Source organism: Phyllostomus hastatus, unplaced genomic scaffold (genome assembly GCF_019186645.2).
Source record: "Phyllostomus hastatus isolate PE091 unplaced genomic scaffold, TTU_PhHast_1.1 phas_contig_196, whole genome shotgun sequence".
NCBI lineage: Eukaryota > Metazoa > Chordata > Mammalia > Chiroptera > Phyllostomidae > Phyllostomus > Phyllostomus hastatus.
In genome coordinates this window covers 24,474,387-24,499,029 of record NW_025333709.1, presented here as the reverse complement: position 1 = coordinate 24,499,029, position 24,643 = coordinate 24,474,387, and the positions used below count along the sequence as shown (strand labels likewise).

The following is a 24,643-nucleotide window of genomic DNA, read 5'->3' as shown; positions in this document are numbered from 1 at the left end:
AACCACACTGAGGAATATATGACTATTTTCCTTTCTTAAAAGCATGTTTTAATAGGGACTAAGGGGAAAATTAGTTTAACTTTTAAACAGTCATGTAGTTTACCTCATTATTTGCATTGCTAAAGGGGAGAATAATCATGTGATCCAGAAGCCAGCCCCTTACCACTACAGCAGGCCATAGAAGAGTCCTTCTCTATTTCCTCCACATTCCTACCCATGAAATTTTGGCTCTCCTGCTTAATTTAACCTGATGGGTACCTAAAACATTGATTTGATTTTTTCTCTTTATACATTATTTTTATTGTATTTTTCCATTAACATTTGAATTTATTTTTTATTAAATAGTTTTTATTTTTATTCTATTACAGTTGTCCCAATTTCCCCCCCTTGCCATTTATCCCCCCTTATACCCTCTTCCACTTCCACCCCTCCCCCTCCCCTCTGCAATCACCACATTGTTGTCCGTGCCCATGAGTTTTCTTTTTTCTTGATTTGAAGTTAAAGACAACATAACACCTAAATTATGAATTAGATATATTTGTGTCTATATATTATACACCGTATTTGTGTTTATATCATATATTCATATATATATGCATGTATGTATGTATGTCTTGCAAGAATTATTAGAGTAGATCATAGGGAATTCTACTGATTTTTCCCCGCATACCAAATACCTACTAATCTGCCCTTGCTATGATCAAAATAGTCATCACGAACACCATAATGAAAAATATCCACATGAAGAATCGATCTATGACTTTTGCAACCTTCTTCCATTCACTCCCCTTGGAATTGGTGGCCTTGTGGTCTTTGAGGCACTTGGCAATGTATTCGATATTCCTCGTCAGCACTTTGAACCGTGCGCAGTAGCTGTCAGCATCGTGCGGGTTCTCTCCCCGGCACCCCAAATCATTCTTTACCAGTTTGTTCATCTCCTTCTTCCTGGGAGGGCCGTTGTTCCTGGCTATTTTCAGATTAGGCTCTGGAAGTTTGTCATAAACCTTCGTGAGGTGGTCCCGCTCCCTGTCACGGTGGGGGCTGAGGCAGCTCTCGCCCACATCATAGACGAACAACATCCTGGACATGTACTTCAGGAACACCACCCTGGCCCAGGGGGGCACTGGCCGGGCCTCAGCCCCGCAGAAGTGGATATTCATCACCATGATGGTCAAGGCAGTGGAGGCTGTGATCAAGGCCATCGTAGCTATGTAGTATTTTCCTGGAAAATACCAGCAACCAAGTCAGTTCAAACCTGTCCTCATGTTTGGCTCAAAAACAAACACTTTTTAAAAGGAAGCTATATATACTAATGGGTTCTAGTATATACTCTTGAATCAAACTCCATAGGGTCAAGTTCCAGCTCTGTCACTCATTAGCCTTGTGGCATGAAATAAGTTATATATATAATCCTGCTAAGCCTCAGATTCTTTCTTTGTAAAATGAGTATAACAATAGTATCTAACTAGTAGGAATACTGTGAGGCTCAACCGAGGTAATACATGTAAAGTCCTCAGCACTGTCCTTTGTCCCAACTTAAAAGGTTTATGAATGTTTGCTGAGATCATGATGTGAAAAACTTTCACTTTCAACAAACAAACAAATAAATAAATAATTAACAATCTTGGTCAGTTCTCAGAATCGTCTTCAGACCTCATTAATGTGAAAGTTCATTACTACTGGAAAAGAAGAGACACTATGTCACTATGTCTTAAACATGCATATGTCTTTAATGAATGATTTCACAAAGCAAATATTCCTGCAAAAAATTAATGGAGGAAGCAATAAAAATAAGGGTAAGAATACAAAACAAAAAACCAAGATGATGAACAAAAGCAAGCTATATGAAAAAGTAATGAAAGTAATGAAATCGATAAACTATTGCTAAGGCCACTGACAAAATAGAAGACGTCGTAGTGGGGAGAGAAAGAGAGGAGGACACAAAAGAGGAAATAACTAAATCAAAATTTAGAAAACAATATAATAAATCTTACAAATAGCTGTATGAGGAACCATTTGAAAAAACCTAGATGAAATATCTAGAAATATACCAGATGTCAAATTTAGTGTAAGAAGAACACTTGAATAGAAATGGAATTAATCAAATACCTCTACCCACCCTCCCATCAAATACTCCAGGACCAAAAGGTTTGATAGGTTAGTGAGTCTTACCAAACTTTTAAGAAACAGGTAACTCACTCAAGTTGTTCTAGAAAAAGAAAAAGAGGAAAAACCACCTGGATATTTTATGAAGTCAATTTAGCCTCGATTCCAAAAGTAACAAGAAAAGAAATAGTAAAGCTATGCCACTTATAGACATATTTAAGAAAGTCCCGTAACAATTTTTAGCTAACTAAACCCATTGGTGTCTTAAAATGATCATTCATCATGATAAAGGAGGGCTTAGTTGAACATCAGAAAACCTAATTCACTACATTAATGGAGTGAAAGAGAAAACTCACATGATTATCTTAACAGATGAAAACAATGGATTTAGTAATATTCATCATTCACTTATTATTTGTTAAAAGCTCTGAGTAAACTAAAACCAAATGGAACTTTTCTTAAGAGCCTAAGGGCCAGATGCCTGATCAAATGCTACACTTCATGAAGAAAACTTGAATCATTTCTATAAGACTGGAAGTACATTTATTTGGTGTAACAACCAAAATGTGGTTGTTAAATATATATTCTCAAGATCTGTGTGCACCTTTCCTAAAAAATATGCATTTTTATATTATCACAGAAATAGAAGAAGTAATACTTGCAAAATTCCTCAGATATGTCCTGAGACATCTCTCTTTAGAAACAGCCAGCTTGCTGGTGAATGTCACTGCTGAAGAATAGAGAGGGACCTACCAATTAATGTTGCTTCAAACAGGGTTATGATTGGATGTCATCACTGTCCATCATTTCTGCCTCTCAGAAGAGGTAATGAAAATGCCATTACACCTCTTCCTCTTTATTACTAGTAGAATGGGGGTAGTTCTGTTTCTTTAGAAGGAGTGTGTGTGTGTATATGTGTGTGTGTGTGCACGCATGCGAGCCTGTATCTTGCTTGGAGAGACATAGAAACAAACTTCCAAACAGAGAAACCAATGTAATAACATTTAAATATTGGATATTAAGGGATTCAGTGGAGGGTAAAGGGGAAATGCAATATCCCTTTGATATTGGTCTCTACGTCTCTTGTTCTGAAATGTTTCCTCATTGCCTACTTTAAGGAACTAAAAATGTCTAGCTTTTGATTTGGGTAAGTACCTTTAAAAAAATGTATTGTTCAAGTACAGTCATCTCCATTTCCTCCCCCATCACTCCCCACCACCTCATCCCTCCCTGCTTCCCACCCTTGATCCTACCCTGTTTGGCTTTGTCCATTTGTCCTTTATATATGTTCCTTGATGACCCTTTCCTTATTTTCCCCCATTATCCCTCTCCCCCCTCACCTCTGGCTACTGTTAGTTTGTTTTTTATTTCAACATCTCTGGTTATATTTTGCTTGCTTGTTTGTTTAATTCATTAGGTTCCACTTATAGGTGAGATTATATGGTATTTGTTTTTCACCTCCTGGCTTATTTCACTTAGCATAATGCTCTCCAGATCCAACCATGCTGTCTCGAAGGGTAGGAGCTCCTTCTTTCTTGTATTCCACTGTGTAAATGTACCATAATTTTTTGATCCACTCATTTACTGATGGTCACTTAGGTTGCTTCCAATTTTTGGCTATTGTAAATTGTGCTGTTAAGAACATTGGGATGCACAGGTTCTTTTGAATTGGTGTTTCAGGATTAAGGAAGACACAATTAAATGGAAGCATATATACTATGTTCATGGATTGATTTGGGTAAGCATCTTTTACAGCAACATGACATTGACATAGAGGTGTTGGAGCTCAGTAGTACTTCCTTGATGGCAGGGCATGGTTACTGAACTGTTAGGGGGCATCTCAGAACAAGGTAGATTAAAAAAAAAACAGCCCTAGCTAGTCTGGCTCAGTGAATTGAGCACTGGCCTGTGAACCAAAAGTCACCAATTCAATTCCCAGCTAGGGTACATGCCTGGGCTGCAGGCCAGGTCCCCAGTTGGGGGCATGTGAGAAGCAACCAATCTATGTTTCTCTCACACATTAATGTTTCTCTTTCTCTCTTCCTTCCCCTCTCTCTAAAAATAAACATATAATGATAAACAAAATCAGCAAGCCTTTAAGCAGACTCATCAAGAAAAAAGAGAGAAGACCCAAATAAAAGCAATCAGAAATGAAAGAGGAGAAATTACAACTGACACCACAGAAATAAAAAGGATTGTAAGAAATTACTACAAAGAACTATACGCCAAGAAATTTGAAAACCTAGGTGAAATGGACAAATTCCCAGAAAAATATAATCTTCCAAAACTCAGTGAAGAAGAAACAGAAAGCCTGTACAAACCAATAACAGCTGATGAAATCTAAGCAGTATCAAAAAACTCCCAGCACACAAAAGCCCTGGACCAGATGGTTTCACAGGAGAATTTTACAAAACATTTATGGAAAAGCTAACCCCTATCCTTCACAGACTTTTCCAACAAATCCAAGAAGAGGGAAGACTCCCAAACTCTTTTTATAAAGCCATCATCATCCTAACCTTAAAACCAGATAAAGACACAACAAAGAAAGAAAACTACAGGCCAATATCGCTGATGAACATAAGATGCTAAAATCCTCAACAAAAAAATATTGGCAAACTGCATCCAGCAATACATTAAAAAGATCATACACCATGATCAAGTGTGATTCATCCCAGGGATGCAAGGATGGTACAATATTCATGAATCGATAAAAGTAATACATCACATAAACAAAAGGAAAGACAAAAACCACATAATCATTTCAATAGATGCAGAAAAAGCATTTGATAAGGTACAGTACCTATTTCTGATAAAAACACTCGGCAAAGTGGGAATAGGGGAGCATTCCTCAACATGATCAAAGGCCATACATGAGAGACCTACAACCAACATCATACTCAATGGGCAAAGCTAAAAGCTTTCCCACTAAGATCAGGAACAAGACAAGGATGTCTGCTTCCACCACTTCTATTCAACATAGTAGTGGAAGTCCTAACCACAGCAATCAGACAAGAAGAAGAAATAAAAGGCATCCAAATTGGAAAGGAGGAAGTAAAACTGTCATTGTCTGCAGATGACATGAGAGTGTATACATAGAAAACTGTTGGGAACACCCTGCCTGGTATCAGAAGCTGTAACCCCCACCAATTCTAAGGCTGAGGGAATGGCCTTGGACCATAAGCCACCAAGGAGACAAAAGCTTATCTCCCTGGCAGGAGTGCTGTTTCTGCTCCTTTTACTTCACCCTACCTGGCCCCCAATGCTTGGTCGGTTAGCCAATGATGGGTAAGATTCCCCAAAGGGGGAATGGCCTAAGACAGGCATGATCACGTGGGAGGCCCCCAAGGAAGGACTTTGGGGCTACAGCAAAAGGGGGTGATGGACCCTCACCCCTCGGCTTTGACATAGCCTGAATCCTCATTGTCTGTGAGGAAATCTCCTAATCTCTTGGTTGCCTTACTTCCCTTGCTCCACCTAAGCCTGAAACAATGACAGAGGGTGGTGCAGCCCTGTGCTGGAAAGGGCGGGTTCCCCGTGTGATCAGGCCTAAGAAAGAATATGTCAAGTCCTGTGAAACCTGCTTTGTTTAGAATGCTCTCACTTGAATGATAAGGGTCCAAGGAAGAAGTAAGTTTGTTCCTTAAAGTTTTTTACAGCTCTTTAGCTATCCGATGCTGACTCAAAATAGGCCCTCAGAGTTCCTTGTTATTTGATTCTTACTTCCTGGCAATGAGTAATGAGCTTTACCTGAATTCCTGTGTAAACAAACCCAATAAAAGCCATTGAGGAAAAGGCTCTTGGCCCTTCTCCTGCGAGAGCTTGGCCACCTTTCCTCCCCAAGCAGATCATGTCTTGGTAGACTTATTCTCATCCATGGTGGATGGGGGGCTCTGAGGACAAAGCTCCCCCACAGAAAACCCTATAGACTCCACCAAAAAACGATTCAATCTAATAAGTGAACTTGGTCAAACAGCAGGATACAAAGTCAATATTCAGAAATCAAAGGCATTTTTGTACACCAACAATGACATATCAGAAACAGAAATCTGGAAAAAAAAATCCCATTTGCTCTAGCAACAAGAAAAAACAAAATATCTTGGAATAAACCTAAGTAAGGAGGTAAAAGACCTGTACTCAGAAAACTACACAACACTGAAGAAAGAAATTAAGGAAGACACAAATAAATGGAAGCATATACCATGTTCATGGATTGGAAGAATTAACATAATTGAAATGTCAATACTACCCAAAGCAACTTATAGATTCAATGCAATCCCTATTGAAATACCAATAACATATTTCACAGATATAGAACAAACACTTCAAAAATTTTTATAGAACCATAAATGATCCCGAATAGCTGCAGCAATTTTGAGAAAGAAGAACAAAGTAGGTGGGATCACCATACCTGATATCAAACTATATTACAAGGCTACAGTAATCAAAACAGTCTGGCATAAGAACAGACAGATTAATAGAACAGATTAGAAAACCCAGAAATAAACCCAAGTCTCTATGGTCAATTAATATTTGACAAAGGGGGCAGAAACATAAAATGGAATAAAAATAGCCTCTTCAACAAATGGTGTTGAGAGATCTGGACAGCTACATGCAAAAAAATGAAAGTTGACCACCAACTTACACCATACACAAAAATAAACTCAGGATGGATAAAAGACTTAAATATAAGTCATGATATCATAAAAGTCCTAGAGGAGAAGAGAGGCAGGAAAATATCAGATATTCCACATAGCAATATTTTCACCGATATGTCCCCTAGAGCAAGGGACATAGAGGAAAGAATAAACAAATGGGACTTCATCAAAATAAAAATCTTCTGCATGGCTAAAGAAAACATTAGCAAAATGAAAAGGGAACCAACTGTATGGGAAAACATATTTGTCAATGATACCTCGGACAAGGGTTTAATCTCCAAAATATGTAAAGGATTTACATGACTCCATACCAGGAAGACAAACAATCCAATATAAAAAATGGACAAAGGGACTTCTGGCCAAGATGGAGGTGTAGGCAGACACACTGTGCCTCCTCGCATGTTGGGGACCACCCTGCCTGGTCTCAGGAAGCTGTAACCCCCTGTGACTTAGGCTGAGTGAAAGATCTCGGGACCAGAAGCCACTAAGGAGACAAAACTTATTTCCCTGGCATGAACGCTGCCTGTTCTGTGCCTGACCTCCTAGGCTGGATCAGTTAGCCAGTGACGGGTAAGATTTCCCACAGAGGGAATTGCCTAAGACAGGCATGATCATGAGGAGGCCTCTGGGAAGAGACTTGGGGCTGTGGAAATGGAGGGGTGACAGATATCAACCCCTGCCCCCTCAGCTTTGTCACAGCCTGAGTCCTTGTTCTTAGATGTGAGGAATCCAAGTCTCCTGGCTGCCTTTGTCTCCTCTGTTGACGCAGGCCTGCGGAAATAGCAGGGGCAGTGCAGCCCAGACCAGAGATGGCAGACCCCCAGGGTAATCAGGCCTGGGACATAGAATATGCAAGATCCTGTGAGATCTGTTTGCTGGAGGATGTTATTAGATTATAATTTGAAGGCACAGACAGGAAACCAAAATTAGCCCTTTGAGCCCTGTTAGTCCTTTCACATATTAAAACTCCAAACTCTGCCCAGAATCACCGCGGGGGTTCTGTCTTCACCTTTGAAAGTCACTTATTTCTTTTAATCTTTTCTGCCAGACTGTGAATCCACAAACTAAGTCTGTATTCTTAATAAAAACCTACTGAAACGGGGGCTCGAGGCGTTCTCCACTAGAGAGAGTGGCCGTTCTGTCGTTATTTCCCCACAGGACCCGGTTGTCTCTGTGTATGTTTTTCTCGTGTTTCAACAAGCATCTACAGCAGGGATACTGCTGGCCAGTATCTGCCTTACTCGCACAACCAAAATAAAGACAACAACAATTTAGCAACAAAAAACAACCAGTACCATCAGAAAATTGAACTGTATGGAAGTCCAACAACCAAGGAGTTAAAGAAGACACACTCATCCAGACTGGTAGGAAGGGCAGAGTCGGGCAGCCAAGCAGAGAGGGGTCATGGCAAAGAGGTGGTTGGCGGACCCAGCAAGGCAGCAGATTGTGGAGGGGTGTGGCACATAAGGTGGCTGGCGGAACAGGTCCCACATTTGCATGCAAATAAACCAGGCAAAACTGGGGAGCAAGACAAACCGCGCAACCCAAGTTCCCAGCTTGGAGACATAAAGCCTCAAAACAGCGATTGAAAACACCTGTGGGTGTTGAGGTACTAGGAGAAACTCCCAGCCTCAAACAGGAGAGTTCCTTGGGGAGACCCACAGGGTCCTAGAATGTACACAAGCCCACCCACATGGGAATCAGCACCAGAAGGGCCCAGTTTGCTTGGGAGGAGCAGGGGAAGTGACTGAAATCTGGCAAAGAGCATAGTAAGCACCATTATTTCCTCTCAGACCCCTGCCCTACCTATAGCATCACAACCCAGCCATGTGCATTGCCCCACCCTGGTGAACACCTAAGGCTCCACCCCTCAAACGTAACAGGCACGTCAAGACAAAAAAATGGCCCAAATGGAAGAACAGATCAAAGCGCCAGAAAAAATACAACTAGGCGATGAATAGATAGCCAACCTATCCGATGCACAGTTCAAAACACTAGTGATCAGGATGCTCACAGAATTGGTTGAATTTGGTTGCAAATTAGATGAAAAAATGAAGGTTACACTAAGTGAAATAAAGGAAATTGTACATGGAACCAATTGTGATGCGAAGAAAACTGGGACTCAGATCAATGGAGTGGACCAGAAGAAGAAAGAAACATCCAATCAGAAAAGAATGAAGAAACAAGAATTCAAAAAAATGGAGAGGCTTAGGAACCTCCAGAACATCTTTAAGCATTCCAACGTCCAAATTACAGGGATACCAGAAGGAGAAGAGGAAGAGCAATAAGTGGAAAAGTTATTTGACCAAATAATAAAGAACTTTCCCTTCTGGCAAAGGAAATAGAATTCCAGGAAGTCCAGGAAGCTCAGAGAGTCCCAAAGAAGTTGGACCCAAGGAGGCACATAATTACATTACCCAAGATGAAAGATAAGGAGAGTATCTTAAAAGCAGCAAGAGAAAAGGAGACAGTTATCTACAAAGGAGTTCCTATCAGACTGTCAGCTGATTTCTCAAAAGAGACCTTGCAGGCAAGAAGGGGTTGGAAAGAAGTATTCCAAGTCATGAAAGGCAATGACCTACATCCAAGACTGCTCCATCCAGCACAGCTTTCATTTAGAATGGTAGAGCAGATAAAATGTTTCTCAGATAAGGTCAAGTTAAAGGAGCTCATCATCACCAAGCCCTTATTGTATGAAATGTTAAAGGGACTTATCTAAGAAAAAGAAGATAAAAATATGAACAGTAAAATGACAGCAAACTCACAATTATCAACAACCACCTAAAACAAAAACAAACTAAGCAAACAACTAGAACAGGAACAGAACCACAGAAATGGAGATCATATGGAAGGTTAGCAACAGGGGAGTGGGAGGAAGAGAGAGGAGGAAAGGGTACAGAGAATAGGTAGCATAGATGGTAGATAGAAAATAGAGAGGGGGAGGGTAAGAATAGTATGGGAATGTAGAAGCTAAAGAACTTAGAAGTATGACACATTGACATGAACTGAAGTGGGAGAATGCAGGTGGGAGGGGTGTGCAGGGTGGAGGGCAGTGAAGGGGGAAAATGGGACAACTTTAATAGCATAATCAACAAAATATATTAAAAAATAAAAAAATTAAATTAAAAATGGGCAAAGGACCTGAACAGACAATTCTCCAGGAGGACATACAGAGGGCCCAGAGACATATGAAAGGATGCTCAGCATCACTAGCCATCAGAGAGATGCAAATTAAAACCACAATGAGATACCACTTCACACTGGTAAGAATGGCCATCATAATCAAAGCAACAAACAAGTGCTGGTGGGGTTGTGGAGAAAAGGGAACCCTAGTGCACTATTGGTGGGAATGCAGACTGGTGCAGCCACTGTGGAAAACAGTATGGAATTTCCTCAAGAAACTAAAACTGGAATTACCTTTTGACCCAGCAATTCACTGCTGGGTTTATACCCTAAGAAGCCTGAAACACTAATTCAAAAGAACCAATGCACCCCAATGTTCATAGCAGCACAATTTACAGTAGTCAAGAGCTGGAAGCAGCCTAGGGGCCCACAGTAAATGAGTGGATCAATAAACTATGGTACATTTACACAACATACCATACTACACAGCAGAAAGAAAGAAGGAGCTCCTACCCTTCGCAACAACATGGATGGAACTGGAAAGTATGCTAAGTGAAGTAAGCCAGGCAGTGAAAGACAAATACCGTATGATCTCACCAATAAGTGGAACCTAATTAACAAAACAAACTGACAAGCAAAATATAGCCAGAAACATTGAAATCAACAACAAGGTGACAGTAACCAGAGGGGAGGGGACAGGGAGATAATGTGGGAAAGAAGGGAAAGGGACATAAATGAACATAAATGAGGGACCCATGGACGGGGCCAAGTGGGGTTTGGATTGAGGGTGAGACGTGGGTGTGGATAGGGTAGGGGAAAGTGGTGGTAGGAAAATTGAGGCAACTGTATTCAAACATCAATAAAAAAAGGAAAAAATAAAAATATAAAATCTTAAAAACAAAACGAAACAAAATAGGAGGCAGAACTAGCAGCCTCAGTGTATGTTCCACCCGTAGAGGGACATTTCATTATTACAGATTGATAAAAACATGATCTACTTTAGAATCATCTCAAATTCTCAAATGTTGCCCGAGGTTGCTAAATTAAACTCTTTCAGTACAGGAACCTGCACTCTAACAAGCCTTCTCATACCTATTAGACCCAATAGAGGTTGAGAATTATTCCATTAAAAATAGACGGTAGGCTTAAAAATCCAGTTTATCATTTCTATCATGTTTGCCACTCTTCCCAAGAAGAGACCCCTTGTGATGTGAAAAGATTAAAACAGCCACTGTTTTCTCACTACTTATCACGTGCCAGGTTCCGCACTAAGCAACGGCACATGAGGTAGCAGTGACATGCGGTGGCAGAGACTCAAAGATTAAGTAGCTTGTCTAAGATTGACCAAGGAATGAGGGAAGTCAGAGTTCAAATGCAGACTTCTTTGACCTCAAAATCAAGGCCTTAAACTATAAGCCAGTGGTTTTTAGATTTGAACACAAAGTACATCAAAATCACCCAGAAGGCTCCTTAAAACAGATGCTAGCCCTCACTCCTGAAGTTTCTAATTCACTAAGTCTAGGGCAGTTCACCGAGAATTTGCATTTCTAAACCAGTGCCGGTGTTGTGGGTCTGGGGATCCCCCTTTGAGAACCACTGCTCTAAGCTATATTGCCCCTCACTCTTCCTGTGGGTCACTCTGGAGACCACAAGAATGGTTTTGTTTCCAACAGCCACATGGCATTCAAAGATCCCAACCAAAGACACTAGACAAAGCATGTGACAGCCTGTGTGGAGTGTGAAGCTGGCCTAACTGTTCTAAGTTTTAAAGGCATGGATATAACCCCGGTCACTACAAAGTTAGGTTCAAAGTATAGGATGCTTGAACTCACCTATGAGAGGGACATTTTCTGAGGCTGGCATGATCTCTGCCACCATGAGCTGAAATACAGTCATGGCCAAAAGGATGGTCACGCCCAGGGAGACCTTTTCCCCAGAGGCTGCAGGGAGATAAAAACTCAAGGGAGCCAGAAAAGATATGAGGACGCATGGGATGAGGAGGTTGACAATGTAGAAGGAGGACCTCCTCTTCAGAAGGAGGGTGAATGTCACGTCAGGGTACGGCTCCGAGCAGCAGCCATAGGAGATCACGTTCTTCACCGCAGGCATGCCATGGACCTCCCACTCCACATCTTCGATGAAGTCGGACAGGTCTCCGCTGTCCAGGGCGTTAAAGATGTCCACCTGATTGCCATTGTAGGTCCAGGAGCCAAAGGTCAGGTTGCACTGCTGGTTATCAAAGGGGAAGTAGGTGACATCCACCACACAGGAGCTTTTGGTGATGGCCGGTGCATCCCAGGTGATCAGCCCATCATACCGCAGGACCACATTGGTATTCACAGGCTCGGAAGGTTCATCGTCAGCCCTGGAGGTGGGAGAAGGAAAACGTGAACAGCTTGCTGGACGAACTCACCAGCTTCCCCCTCCAGACAGCTCACCTGCCTGCGTCCATCGCTTTAATGTCTCTTGCAATGGGCCACCATTCTCCCTATCACTTTGTCTTGAAAATCTGGAATCAACTCTAATTTTCTCTTCTCCTCTGTCTCCTGTGACTAGTGAGGGGCAAGTCGTCCTGGATTCTTACTTTAAAGCATGTCTGTTCTATGTCCCTTCCTCTCTTGTCCCAATGCCACTCTCTCGGTCCAGGTACAATGGTTTATGTAGCCAGGCCTAAAGGAAACCTGTCAAAGCTGGCCTCTAAAGGGGAGGCTCTGAGTACCTGACTTTGTTAACTTTGGGCACAAGAACATTAAAATAGCTTTTTGTTGCTGTTGAAAGGTTTGCACATGTCTATTGTAGAACATTTGGAAAACAGAAAAAGTCCATTCACCCATAGCTTAAGAGATAATCATTTATTCTGGATGACTTTTCTTTATCCATATCAATGCCTGGCCTTTTGGGGCACAGAATTTTTGCTTTCCTTCAGGAAATTACCCTTTGTTCACCACCACTGCAATGCAGATGGACTGTTGAGTAAGCCATAATAGGAGTTAAGACTTTCTGTCCAGGGACAGCCCGACCAGATACTTCTACAGGAAGGGAGCGAGCGGACGCAGACCCTGTCCTCACTTTTTCCCCCTTGAATTGCCCACCGGTGCTCCCCACTCACCAGAGCCAGGGGACAAAGGAGCCCACTCTCTCAGGAGGAGTTTAAAGACATTCCTATTTATTCACTTCATGCCCAGTATCTTACTCTAGATGTTCCACGATCTACTCCCGTCCCACCGTCCAGCCCGGTGTCTCCCGCGGCCTCCTGCGCTCATGCTCCCCCAAGCAAGGCTGAAACCGTAATAGATCCTGTGAGTTTCCCTCTTACTCAGACTCATTTTTCTGTCTATAGTATCCTGCAGGTAGAAATCCAACACAGTGTTCAAGACCCCCTAAAATGCTATTGAATGTCAACTGTAATTGAAAAAATACAATTTAAAAATAAATAAAAATACTTTTTTTTTAAAAAGACCCACCTGCGAGAAGCCTTCCCTTTCTCTCCAGTCAAATGAAATCTCCGTCTTGGAGGGCCACAGCACTTTATTTCTATGTTATAAGGACTTTACATTTTTACCCTTTATTATAGTTTTTACGTACATTTATTATTAGACTATCCCTTGAGGCCATAGACTGAGTTTTAAAATCCTAATTTGTTCCTCAGCACATTACAGAATGCCTCGCAGAGAAGGAAGGTGGTAAGAAAGTAAATGGGCTGGCTGAGTAGATAATGTTATTCTCCTGTAGAAAGTGTCCTGACATCCTACAAATAACCACTGAGAGATTCGGGGTTCAAAGCCTGGTTCAGGTTTTATAAACTTGAGCAACTTACATTTCCGTCACCAGCCTGTAAAAGCAGGGATTGTAATACCTTAAGTTTCTTTTTTAAATTTTGTATTAAATATATAACTACATGTATTAATTTCTTATTGCTATCATATTTCCACAAGCCTAGTGTCTTAAAATAATGCAAATCAAACATCTTTGCAGTTCTAAAGATCAGAAATCCTAAAATCGGGATGGAGACAAGGCTGCATTCCTTCTGGTGACTCTGAAGGAGACTCATTTCCTTGTCTTTCCCAGTTTCTGGAGGCTGCCTGCATTCCCTGGAGCGGGATTCCCTTCCATCACTCGGTCCATCACTCGGACCTCTGCTGCCTTCAAAGCATCTCCTACCCTAACCCTCCTGTCCCTCTTTTGCAAGGGCTCGTGTTTACATTGGGCCCACCAGGGTCATCTCCTCATCTCAAACCCTTAAATTAATCGCACCTGCAAAGTCCTTTTGGCCACAGTAGGTAACATATTCCCAGGCTCCAGGGATGAGGATGTGGACTCTTTGGGGGCTACCATTCTTTCCGCCACACTCTGTAAAACCCCAACTTTTGCCTATGCATAATAAGTGATATATATGTATATATGCATATATGCATGTGTATATGTATATGTATATGTATATATCTTTCTTCTCTTCCCCTTCCCTCTGTTTCTAACTGGGTTCCATGTTCTCCACTAGAATATGAAAAAATTACAGAGACAAAAGTTCAAAGTGGAGGGCAAGAGAACCGCACGACCTGAAGAGAATATTTAAATTGGTTCCCTCTTTTATTCCCTTTCCTCTTCTACTTGGTGTCCTGCAGGCACCCTCCCCTCCCCTCTGTAGCTGATGAGAGACTAAACTGATTCTAGTCGGCTTGCACTTGAGCACACAGGCTCAAGTGCAAGCCTGAAGGGGCCGTAAGAATCCCATCCCCAGAACTGGAGGCGTGGCCTGGCACGGGAGCCAACCAGTTTCTCGGTCACCAGAGAGTGCCTGGAACTCAGCGTGGATGTGTCCATTCACTCCAGCCCACTACCCAACCCTTTTCATCTCCAGTGTCTCAGTCGTTCAAGTATCCCCTTTTGTCCTCTTCTATGTTAAAAAGATACCCCCTTGTCTTCCAAGGCTTACTTCCCCTGGGTACTGTGATTCCTTTCCTCCCAAGTCTCCTTCAGGATTTTGCTTCTCTTGGTCTCTCTTATTCTCTCTGGCTCCTCCAGTCTCTTCCCAACTTTGTTCCCAAGTGTCTACTACCAACTTCTCCTCCTCCCAGGCACTTCCCACCTTTCTCCTCTCTTTCCACAGACGCTCTCAAGAGTGATGGGTGCCTGCTGCTGTCATGTCCCCATGTTGCTCGCACTCCTGCAGCTTGGCCTCCTCCCGGCAGGCTCTCCTTCAAAGGTCATTCATGACTCACAGACAAACCTAAAGATGGCTTCTAAGTCCCTATCTGTTCAGCTCTTCCCCAGCATTTCACTCTGTGGTTTGTCCCTAGACATCCTTTCTCCCTTAGTTTCTATGACAACTCTCTCTCAGTTCTCCTTCCCCTTTACCCATTTCTTCCAAGTGTCCTCTGCTTGTTCTTCAATGAAGAGTTTCCCCAGTTTTATCCTCAGCCATTTCTTTTCTTTCCTTGAATAGTTCTACAAAGAGTTAAAGAGCTTCTGATATCTCTGTCCTTGATTTTCTTTCCAGGTTCAAGCCTTGCCTTTGCAATTCCTTCATTGGTCGTCCCCATGTGGATGTTTCTTTGGTCCCCAAACTGAGCCAGTCCCACACCAAATTCTTCATCTTTTTTTTTCCCCAAACTTGTTCCTCTTCCTCCTCCCTTATTTGCAATCTCATCTAAAATCTTCACTATCCTCGGAGTCACCTAGGCCAGCAATTTTCAACCTTTTCAGCTGGTGGCACAAATAAACTAATTAAAAAGTTCTGTGGAACACCCCAAGATATATATTTTTTGTCAATCTGACAAAAATAGTTATAATTTTGATTCATTCACACCAGACAGTTATTATTGGGTTGGCTGTTGTCTTTTTTTTTTTTTTTAACAATCTAAGGGAAAAGAGGTCAGTGCCCCTGACTAAACAGTCAGGTACTGCATGTCTTAGAAATTCATGCAGCACATCAGCTGAAAATCAATTATGCATGCTACTTCACTGAAATTCAAAGCTAAATTATAGAAAATCTTTCTGAATACAATAGGGCACACAGTTCCTCTCTAGGTCTAAAACCCAAATATTAAAACTACCCATTAAAACCCAACAATTAGAACTCTCTCATAATAAGTGCACATTTGGAATTTCTATAATCCACTCTTTCCTGAATCTAAAAATGCCAGGAATTCTTGTAGCCACTTATATTAAGCTTTATATTAGCCATATACTTATACTAAACAATGTCACCAGAACTTTGACCCCTCAATTGCTTACTCCTTTACTGATTTGGTAACAGAGCCAGTGTCTGCTCAAACCATTGTCTTCCTGAAGAGCTCACTGCCTCTTGGGACAATTTGTTGCTCAAGTTATTAGTTATTCTTTTTTAATTGCTTGTCTTCCCTTTCATTTCTTTTCATTGTCCTGGGTTTTGTCCTCTGGAGCAAGTATCTCTCTTTTCCCTGCCTTACTTTCTTTATGATTGCCTAAGGTAGCCATCAAGTCTTCCCAAGGACTTTTCTCTTCCAAACTAAGTAACAATAAATGCAACGACTACTCATATGTGGCAGCTTCTAGGCCTATCAATGTCCAGATCCTCCCTAACAAGTCTCACCCCGTGAGATTTGGGGATTTAGGCACCAGTGCGGAATCCAGATGTTAGCCATCTTTCTACCTAAGCCATCTTCATCACACTTGACTGTATCCCCTCCCTTATATGCCTCTTTCCTCTCCCCACCACCACTCGAAAGCCCACTTTGTGGTCTACAAGGTTCTGTACCAGCTTCTGGGGAGTGGTGATATTATATCTGGGATCAGAAGATTCTGCAGGTCCAGGGATTCAGCTAGAACAACCAGAGTCAGGGAAATGGTTGTAATTGGGGGTCCCTCCTTTGCCTAATCATATAACTCTCTTCAATTCTCATGTCACTGGTTGAAAAAAAACCACAAATGACATCCAACAATAGCAACATTTAGAGTTTCGTCTAACTAGTAAAACTCTGGCGTTACTGAGAAGGAGAGCGCAACAGACCTGCCTGGGGCGGGAGGGTGAGGGAGGTTAAAGAGTCAACCCAGAGGAACAGAAACATGTTGATTAACCAGGGTGGTAAAAAGTCTGTGTGTGAAAGGACAGGGAACAGAACTCACACATCTCCAGGGAAGGAGGATGGGGACAGAATTTACCAAAGCCACAGTAGGTTTGTGTGAGCCCATGAGCATACAACTGGTTTCTCTGATAAGGGGGAACTGGGGTAGGCTTAACTTAGGTCACCCTGCAAGGTTGCCTGGGAGCATTTCAGTAAGAGCTGGTCACTGCTTCAGCCACTCAAAGCAGGAAGGATAGGAGAACCAGCCTGGTTTGTTTTCCAGGAGGAACTGTTAGAACTTATAGAATGCTGTAAGGGATTCTATAAGTTCTGATTTACTGATCAGTCCCACCCTATTTACTGATTAGTCTCCTGCATCCTGTGGATGAGAAGAGATAACAGATGGCATGACTTTTTCTCACCTTGTCTGTGTATGCGTGCAGGGAGTGGGTAGGCGAGGAACTGGAATGATAAAGCACAAGCACTTAGATGTTATCTTACTTGGGAAGGAATATGGAAGACTCTCCTAGCCACTCAGAATGGGGAATGGTCAGCAGGACCAGGGCTATGATTCAAGAGGTCATAATTCTCGGATGAGCTCTCCAAGTAAGGGGCGAGACTAAAATCCAGGCTGAAAACCAGCACTGCTTCCTGAAGGGAAACCCATGCCCACTAGCAGGCTGAGCTCTTTCTTAGGAGAAGTCCAGAGCTACCCCTCATTCACCTTGCTCTGAGCCAAAGAAAAACCTTTCCCAACCCACAGAAACTTGAGCTCCAGAATAAAGAGAGACAGAGCCCCTTTGACAGTGGGTGGAGCAACTGGGCCTGAATTGTGACAGACCAATCTGGTTCCTCCTCACAATGTGGTCAGTGGACCAGCAGGATTAACGCCTGAACCTTATACAAATGCAGAGCAAAAAGCTCTACCCCAGACCCCCTAAATCAGAATCTGTGTTTTAACAAGTTCCTCAGGTCATTTGGGTGCCCTTTACAGTTTGAGAAACATAAATCTTACCTACCCGTTTACTCAAGGCCCTTTGCAACCTAGTACATCCTCCACTCCACAAAAAGTCCAAAATTCATGGACCAGCTTCTAGCTGACCCATTCCGATTTAATCTTATCATGATTAATGCAGTAGTATCACGGTTACTGATACCTGATCTTGGAGAAGGGAACACCCTAATATGGAATGAATTGTGTCCCCCAGCCCCAAATCCATAGGTTGAAACCCTAGGTCCTGGCACTTCAGAATATGACCTTATTCAGAATAGAGTCATTGGAGATGTAATCAGTTCAGACAAGATCACATTGGTATGGTAGGGTGGACACCTAATCCAACACAACTGGCGTCCTTCTAAAAGGGAACATGTGCACACAGACAAGACAGAGAAAATGCCATGAGAGGATGAAGGCAGAGACTGGGGTGATGCTTCTATAAGTCAAGGACCAACAAAGATGGTCGGCAGCCACCGGAAGCCAGGGAAGTAGACAGGAACAGACCCCTCCGCACAGCCCGCCGAAGGACCCAACCTTGCTGACTGACACCTCGACCATGCACTTCTAGCCTCCAGAACCGTGAGTTAACACATTTCTGTTCTTTTAGCTCCTCAGCGTGTGACACAGGGTTACAGCAGCCCCAGAAAACTAACACAGCCTCTAATACAGTTCTTACCTGAAAGGGAGAATGTAGCTCTAAGTTTTATGAGCTGCTAGTTTGTCATCTAAGATTTTATGACCATCATTCCAGGGCCTAGGAACAGGTATTGATAATTAATCATGCTTTAACTATTCCTTTTTTTTATTATGTTTAAATTCTTTTAAATCAACAAGTTCATTCCTGAGAAGCTACTGACTTGCACTTACTTGTTGTACAGGACAATGTCCGGCCTCCACACCAGGTCGCTGGGGATCCTGATGGAGTCCAGCCCATCATACTGGTCTCGGTCCCACGTGAGATACGCGTCGTGCCAGATTTGGCGGATCCACAAATAGGCAGTCAGAATTTGGTTTCTTTCGTCCTGCACGATGAACCCAGACACAATTTTGTGCAGTAGACACCTCAGCTGAATGCTCTTCATCTCTAGACCACTTGTTCTTCACGTAGGAATTCCAAGAGCACTGCTCTGTTTTCAGGAACTAAGTGAGCGCTTTCTCAGTCTAACCCCTTGACTGACCGCCAAGGCCATATTTTTTTTTCTGCTTCATTTAATGTTCAAAATGTAAAGTGAAAAAATATTTAAGTCATCAAACCTTTGCATGAATCAACTGCCCAGATTTCTTCAAACATGGTCAAGTGGTGATTCATTTTGAATGAGAAAGTCAGGAAATATTATTTACAATGAACAGAAGAAAAGTCTTCCAAGTTTCATAATTTTGTGAATTAAACAGAGATAAGCACTAAATAAGGTATGTCATCTTAAACCACCACGTTTCTTTTTTTTTAATTAGAATAAAATTCATATAACATAAAGCTCACCATGTTAACCATTTCAAAGTGGCCTTACAGCTTAACCATTCTGTGGCTTCCAGGATATTCACAGTGTCATGCAACCATCGCCACCATCTAATTCCAAACCATTTTGTCACCTACCCCGCCCCCCCAAAAAAAAAACCCTCAGGCCATCAAGCAGTCACTCGCTATTTTCCCCGGCCATTCCAGGGTCCCTGGTGACCAATACTCTGCTTCCTGTCTCTATGGCTTTGCCTATCTTGGACATTTCGCAGCAATGGAATCATATAATATGTAAGACCACCTTTCTTTAGATGATTTCAGACTGGTACTGTGAATGGTCAGGACAGGTCGCACTTTAGTGAAATTAATTTCATAGGACGCTTCCTCCCGCTGGTGTCCCCTTCCCCCACCAGATTCAATACGCAGCTGTCTGTTCTCATTCTCTCTCCAATTCCCAGTTAAAACATCCCTTTGGAAAACACTGTTAAGTTTCTTTCTAAGCAACATGCCAAAGAGCCACCACTTTATGGGACTCACCATGTCCTTAATCTGAGAAAGCGTGATCTGCAGTGTGACATTCAGGACCTCATCTGTATCTTCTACTGGACGAAGAGCACTGGAATAATCTTCAAAAAGGTCATTGAACAACTTCTGAGCATATTTTCCATCTGCTGTTTCTGCAACTGCTCAAAAAGAGGGACCTGGATCAACATTTAGTGTCAACGTGTATTTTAAAACAAAAAACAACAGACTGAGGACTAGAACTGGGGATGACCTGGCATCAGCTAGGGACAAGCTTTTGGTGGACGAGGGTTCTTTTTCTAGCTTGACCCATTGGGATCAGCGTAAGTTAATAGGAAGCATAGAACACTTCCTTGCAGTTAGATCACTGGTTCTGTTTGCTGGCCCACCCCACCTCCCACCAAAAAAGTGGTCCCAAATGAACAGAAATGGTTACCCACCCACCAGTCTCCTACCTCTCAGTCTGAAGGCAGCAAAGTAAATCCAACAAAAGGAGATGCAGGAATAGGACCAGTTCATCTTTTTTTCGGAGCCTCTATAAATTCCCAGAGAAGCAAAATGACTCCCCCCCGTGAATGGGAAGGGCCTGGGCACGAAGATCCCACTCTGGGGCAGTCTCACAGCAGCCGACAAGAGAGTTCAGGTTTGCACTGCACAGAGAGCCTGAGGTCTGGGGATCTCCCCTCCCCTGTAATCTGAGACTGGCAGCTCCAGTGGCCGAGATGCCCAGAGTCCCAGGTGGGATAGGTCTGGCGTGCTGCCCTGGAAGGACCATCACAGCGGAGGGCCCCTAGCCACCCTCAGCAGGAGCATACAGATCAAACTTCCAGGGAAATACAGGCAGGCACCTGATACCTTCGAGATTCCATCTTAAAAGGCTGGGCACTTTCCACGCCTGCAGCAAGCAGATTCCACCTGAGTCTGGGGCTAAGGGAGACTGAACGACCCCGCCGCGGGGCAGCCATGTGGAAAGGCCGTGTGTGCTTTGAGCCACATTTGAAGAGGAAAAGAGAAGCAGCTCCGGGATCCCAAGAACAGATTGGCATTTGGCTTTCTTCTCGGCCTTCTGCCTCTCATCCCTGCTTCAGCTGTCCCACTGGGCACAGATCCCGCGCAGCGTGTGTGAGTCTCTGTGTGAGCGGTGTGTTAGTTAGACGGGGGAACAGCGCTCACCCCCTCTTCAGAAACAGCAGCACTGTGCTTTGCACTCGGGCTGGACGGCCAGCCCAGACCTTGCCTAGCTCCGCTCTAATGCTGAGCCTTCCTGAACGAGACACTGGGAGAATGCTGGGCCCTCTCTCTCTCTCTCAGAGTTCCTAGGATATCACTTGCAAAAACATTTTGAAAATTGTAAAGCACTATGTAAATGTTGGTGATTTTCACCTCTGATCAGCCTTGCAGATCCAGAATTTCCATATTTACCAAGTTACCCAGGGCTTACTAGCTCTAAAAAATAACTCAAAGGCTACTAACCAAATCAGCAGGAGAATGATTCAGAAGTAATGATGATATTATCAAGGATGATATCCCTTTGCATTGAATGTTAGTTAATATAATTTTACAGCTTTTTCTCATATGTGATCCAATTTTGCTCCCACAAAAGAATGTCAGTTTTCAATCGCCATAGCCTGCTGTCTTCATGCCTGGGGAATCTGCCTTGGAAAACCAAATTAGGCTCTTTGGGTTGCCTGGAATCAAAGCGAGGAAAGTGGATAGCTCTAGTTCATCAGGTTACCGCTGGCAGATGCGTTACCCTGTCCCTTTTAAGGAATATATCCTCCGAATGGAACAGACACTCAAGCCGTCAGCTAAATGTGTTTCTTAATCGCCTGTGCCCTCGTGTTGATTGTAAAGGCATTATCTTCCTGATGCCCTAGACCGACTCACCCATCACAGTGCCTACTACCCATGCTTGCTCAGGCCTCCTTCAACAAACTGTCTGCTCTGGAATCTCGGAGGCTGAAGATACTTTTGAAATTGAATTGAACGCCTCCTTTTCACATGAGGAGGCTGAAGTCCAGAGACACTCAGTCAGTAGCTTTTCCTCAGCTCCAAACCAGAGAGAGAGAGGGAGAGCGAGGGAGAGCGAGGCCCGCAATGCAGTGGCCCTGTAGCTTGCAAGACTCTAATGGAAGAAGAGATTCATTGAATTCACTATTTGGAATCCAGTAAGACTAAAAAATCAGGCAAGTATGTTTTAGACTGCTTTTTCTAAAATGTGGCCTCAGACAGCTTGGTTGGGGGGAGTGCTAGGGGTGGAAGAATTGAGAAAAATTAGACAATTCATGGGCATGGACAACACTGTGGTGATTGTGGTGGGGAGGCGGCGGGTGGAGGTGGAAGAGGGTCTGGGGGGATACCTGGTGATGGGAAAAAATTTAATTTAACATTAATAATAATCTCAATAAACCTCAGCCATCCAGAAATTTGGAACCTCCTAAGTGCACCCTGTTTCCTGCGCACCCATTAACTGAGGATAGGTCCTATGTTACTCCAGGTTCACAGAGCACTGAACTCTTTCAGTTCGGAAGTTGAGGATTCTCAGGCCGGCAGCCACCTTTCCCCAGCTCATGGGTAGACCTTCTGAGCAGCATCTCACCAGAGGTTGTGTGGAACCATCCCCTGAGGAAGTATACTCTGGCCAGGAAAAAAGAGACTGACAATTTAGAGAATTTCTAGAGAGCAAAATAATCCTTGCAACGTCGGCACTGCACCATTTGGGAGGCAGCAGCCCTGCCACAGCACAGCGGTCCCACCGTTTCAGATTCACAAGGAGCCAACGGACCAACAGGCGCTCATCTATTGCTGAGTATGGTATCAGGATACTAGACACATTTCAGAAGATCCTACTATTTGCAAACACGATTTTATTATATAAGCAGTGCATGTATAGTGTAGAAATATTAGAAAGTACAGAAAAGCACAATGCAAGAAAAGAAAGGTCACCCAGAAGAACCCAACCAGGCAGAGAGAGACAGGGTTCACGGGGCAGACATCTTTTAAAAATGTTCACAGGACTGTGTTGCCCCGTCCTCCAGGTCTGGAAGGACACAGACAGACCTTGAGCAGAACTCCGTCTTGCTCTGTACAGACCATGAGCACATAGAAGTGCTAAGGATGCTTCTAAATATTCTTTCCCTGCCCCTTACCTCTCCCCTCAGGGTCCCTGCTCAGCGCTTTTTGGTTGAAGCTGCTGAGAACCCTTTGCCCAGTGGGGTCACATCCCCTGGAACGCTGTGGCTCTGTTCCAGAAGGCTGATGGCACTGCTCCCATCCCTTGGAAGAGACCCCCTGCCTGACAAAGAATCCTAATGAATACCTTTGCTAAGAGACTCTCTCCCAGTAGCAGAGGGGGGAGGGGGAGGACCAAGGGGTGAAGAGGACAAATACCTTCATTCTCCTACCTATACTCTTTAAACAAAAAGTTGCAAAAGTCAAACATAATCTTTTATAATGAATTCCCTCCCCCACAAATTAAAATGGTATGAATATTTTCTCCATTTCATTAAATCTAGAATCAGAATATTTTTAAAAGATTTTTAAACTAGTATTTTAGAGAGAAGGGGAGGGAGGAGGAAAGAGAGGGAGAGAAACATCGATGTGTGAGAGACACATCAATCAGCTGCCTCTTGCACATGCCCCAACCAGAGACCAAACTCGCAACCCAGTCATGTGCCCTGACCAGGAATTGAACCCATGATCTGTAGTGTTGCAGGACAATGCCCAGCCAACTGAGCCACTCTGATCAGGGTTAGAATCACACTATTTTTAACCCATGAAGAGCTCCTAGAAACCCTCTAGTTGAGCTCCCTCACTTTACAGATGGAAAAACTGAGGCCTAGAGAGGGGGTAGATGGGAAAGGATTCTGACTCTCCACTGAGAGCCCAGCAAGAGACCCTCAGCCTCCCCGAGGAGCCCGAGCTCTCGGCAGAGGAGAGCTGTCCTGGCCGCTCAGAGCTGTGACACCGCTCACCTCTGGTTGCCAGCTCTCTGAAATCTCAGTGACGCCCCATAGGCCTCCACGGGGAAGCAGGCCTCCGTGCCTGAGGGCCTGTTTCACAGCTGCTTTCTAAGTTTGCTGGATTCATCCAGGGCATGCGCCTCGGTATTAAAAAGTCAGAGTTTCTTTCAAGGAGTGGTCTCCCAATTCCTTCACCATGTGCCAGGGTGTAAGGTAAGGGCTGGTAGCTGGGATGCCAAGTTGTGTCCAAAGGGCTGCCCACCAAGGCAGGCTTCTTCCTGCCTTCATGCTCATAATCAAGAGAAGCAGCATCAGGTCGAGTTTAGAAGCATGACCTCCGGAATCAACTGCTTGGATTCAAGGCCAGCTGCCTCTTACTGGCTGCATAACTTTGAGCAGATAACTTACCTCTCTGTGCCTCTGTTTTTTTAGCTATCAAATGAGGAAAATTATAATACTGCAAGCCTCTTAGGGTGGTTTTGAGAACTAAATGAGTTAATATATGTGAAATCCTAAGAATAGCGCTTGGCCATAAAAAGTGCTAAATACGTTATATTTAAAGGGGGAAAAGGTACCCCAGCATCATTTTTAAAATGACCATGTAACCTGTAGCCACAACTCACTCTCTCTCTGTGTGTATCTATCTTCTGTCTCTTTGTCTGTCTGTCTATCCAATTCTCACTCTCCTCCAACTCCATCCCCAGTCCCTCTCTGTCCCCCTAACTTCTCGAAGGACCAGTTAGAGCAGGGGTCCCCAAGACCCAGGCCAGGGCCGGTAC

General features: G+C 43.4%; 1 protein-coding gene across 4 annotated transcripts in view; it reads right to left on the bottom strand.

The window, feature by feature from the left end:
* Positions 1-449: 449 nt before the first annotated feature.
* Positions 450-24,643, bottom strand: part of CHRNA9 (cholinergic receptor nicotinic alpha 9 subunit) — a 43,047-nt gene continuing 18,853 nt past the window's right edge. For all 4 annotated transcript variants that reach the window (XM_045834618.1, XM_045834619.1, XM_045834621.1 and 1 more), the window contains 5 exons: positions 20,358-21,032; positions 19,918-20,063; positions 18,792-18,946; positions 11,717-12,249; positions 450-1,222 (listed from right to left, as the gene is read on the bottom strand). In XM_045834618.1, coding sequence (XP_045690574.1) covers positions 681-1,222; positions 11,717-12,249; positions 18,792-18,946; positions 19,918-20,063; positions 20,358-20,421 — 1,440 coding nt within the window. In that variant the 5' untranslated portion in view covers positions 20,422-21,032 and the 3' untranslated portion in view covers positions 450-680. The remainder of the gene's footprint in view (positions 1,223-11,716; positions 12,250-18,791; positions 18,947-19,917; positions 20,064-20,357; positions 21,033-24,643) is intronic.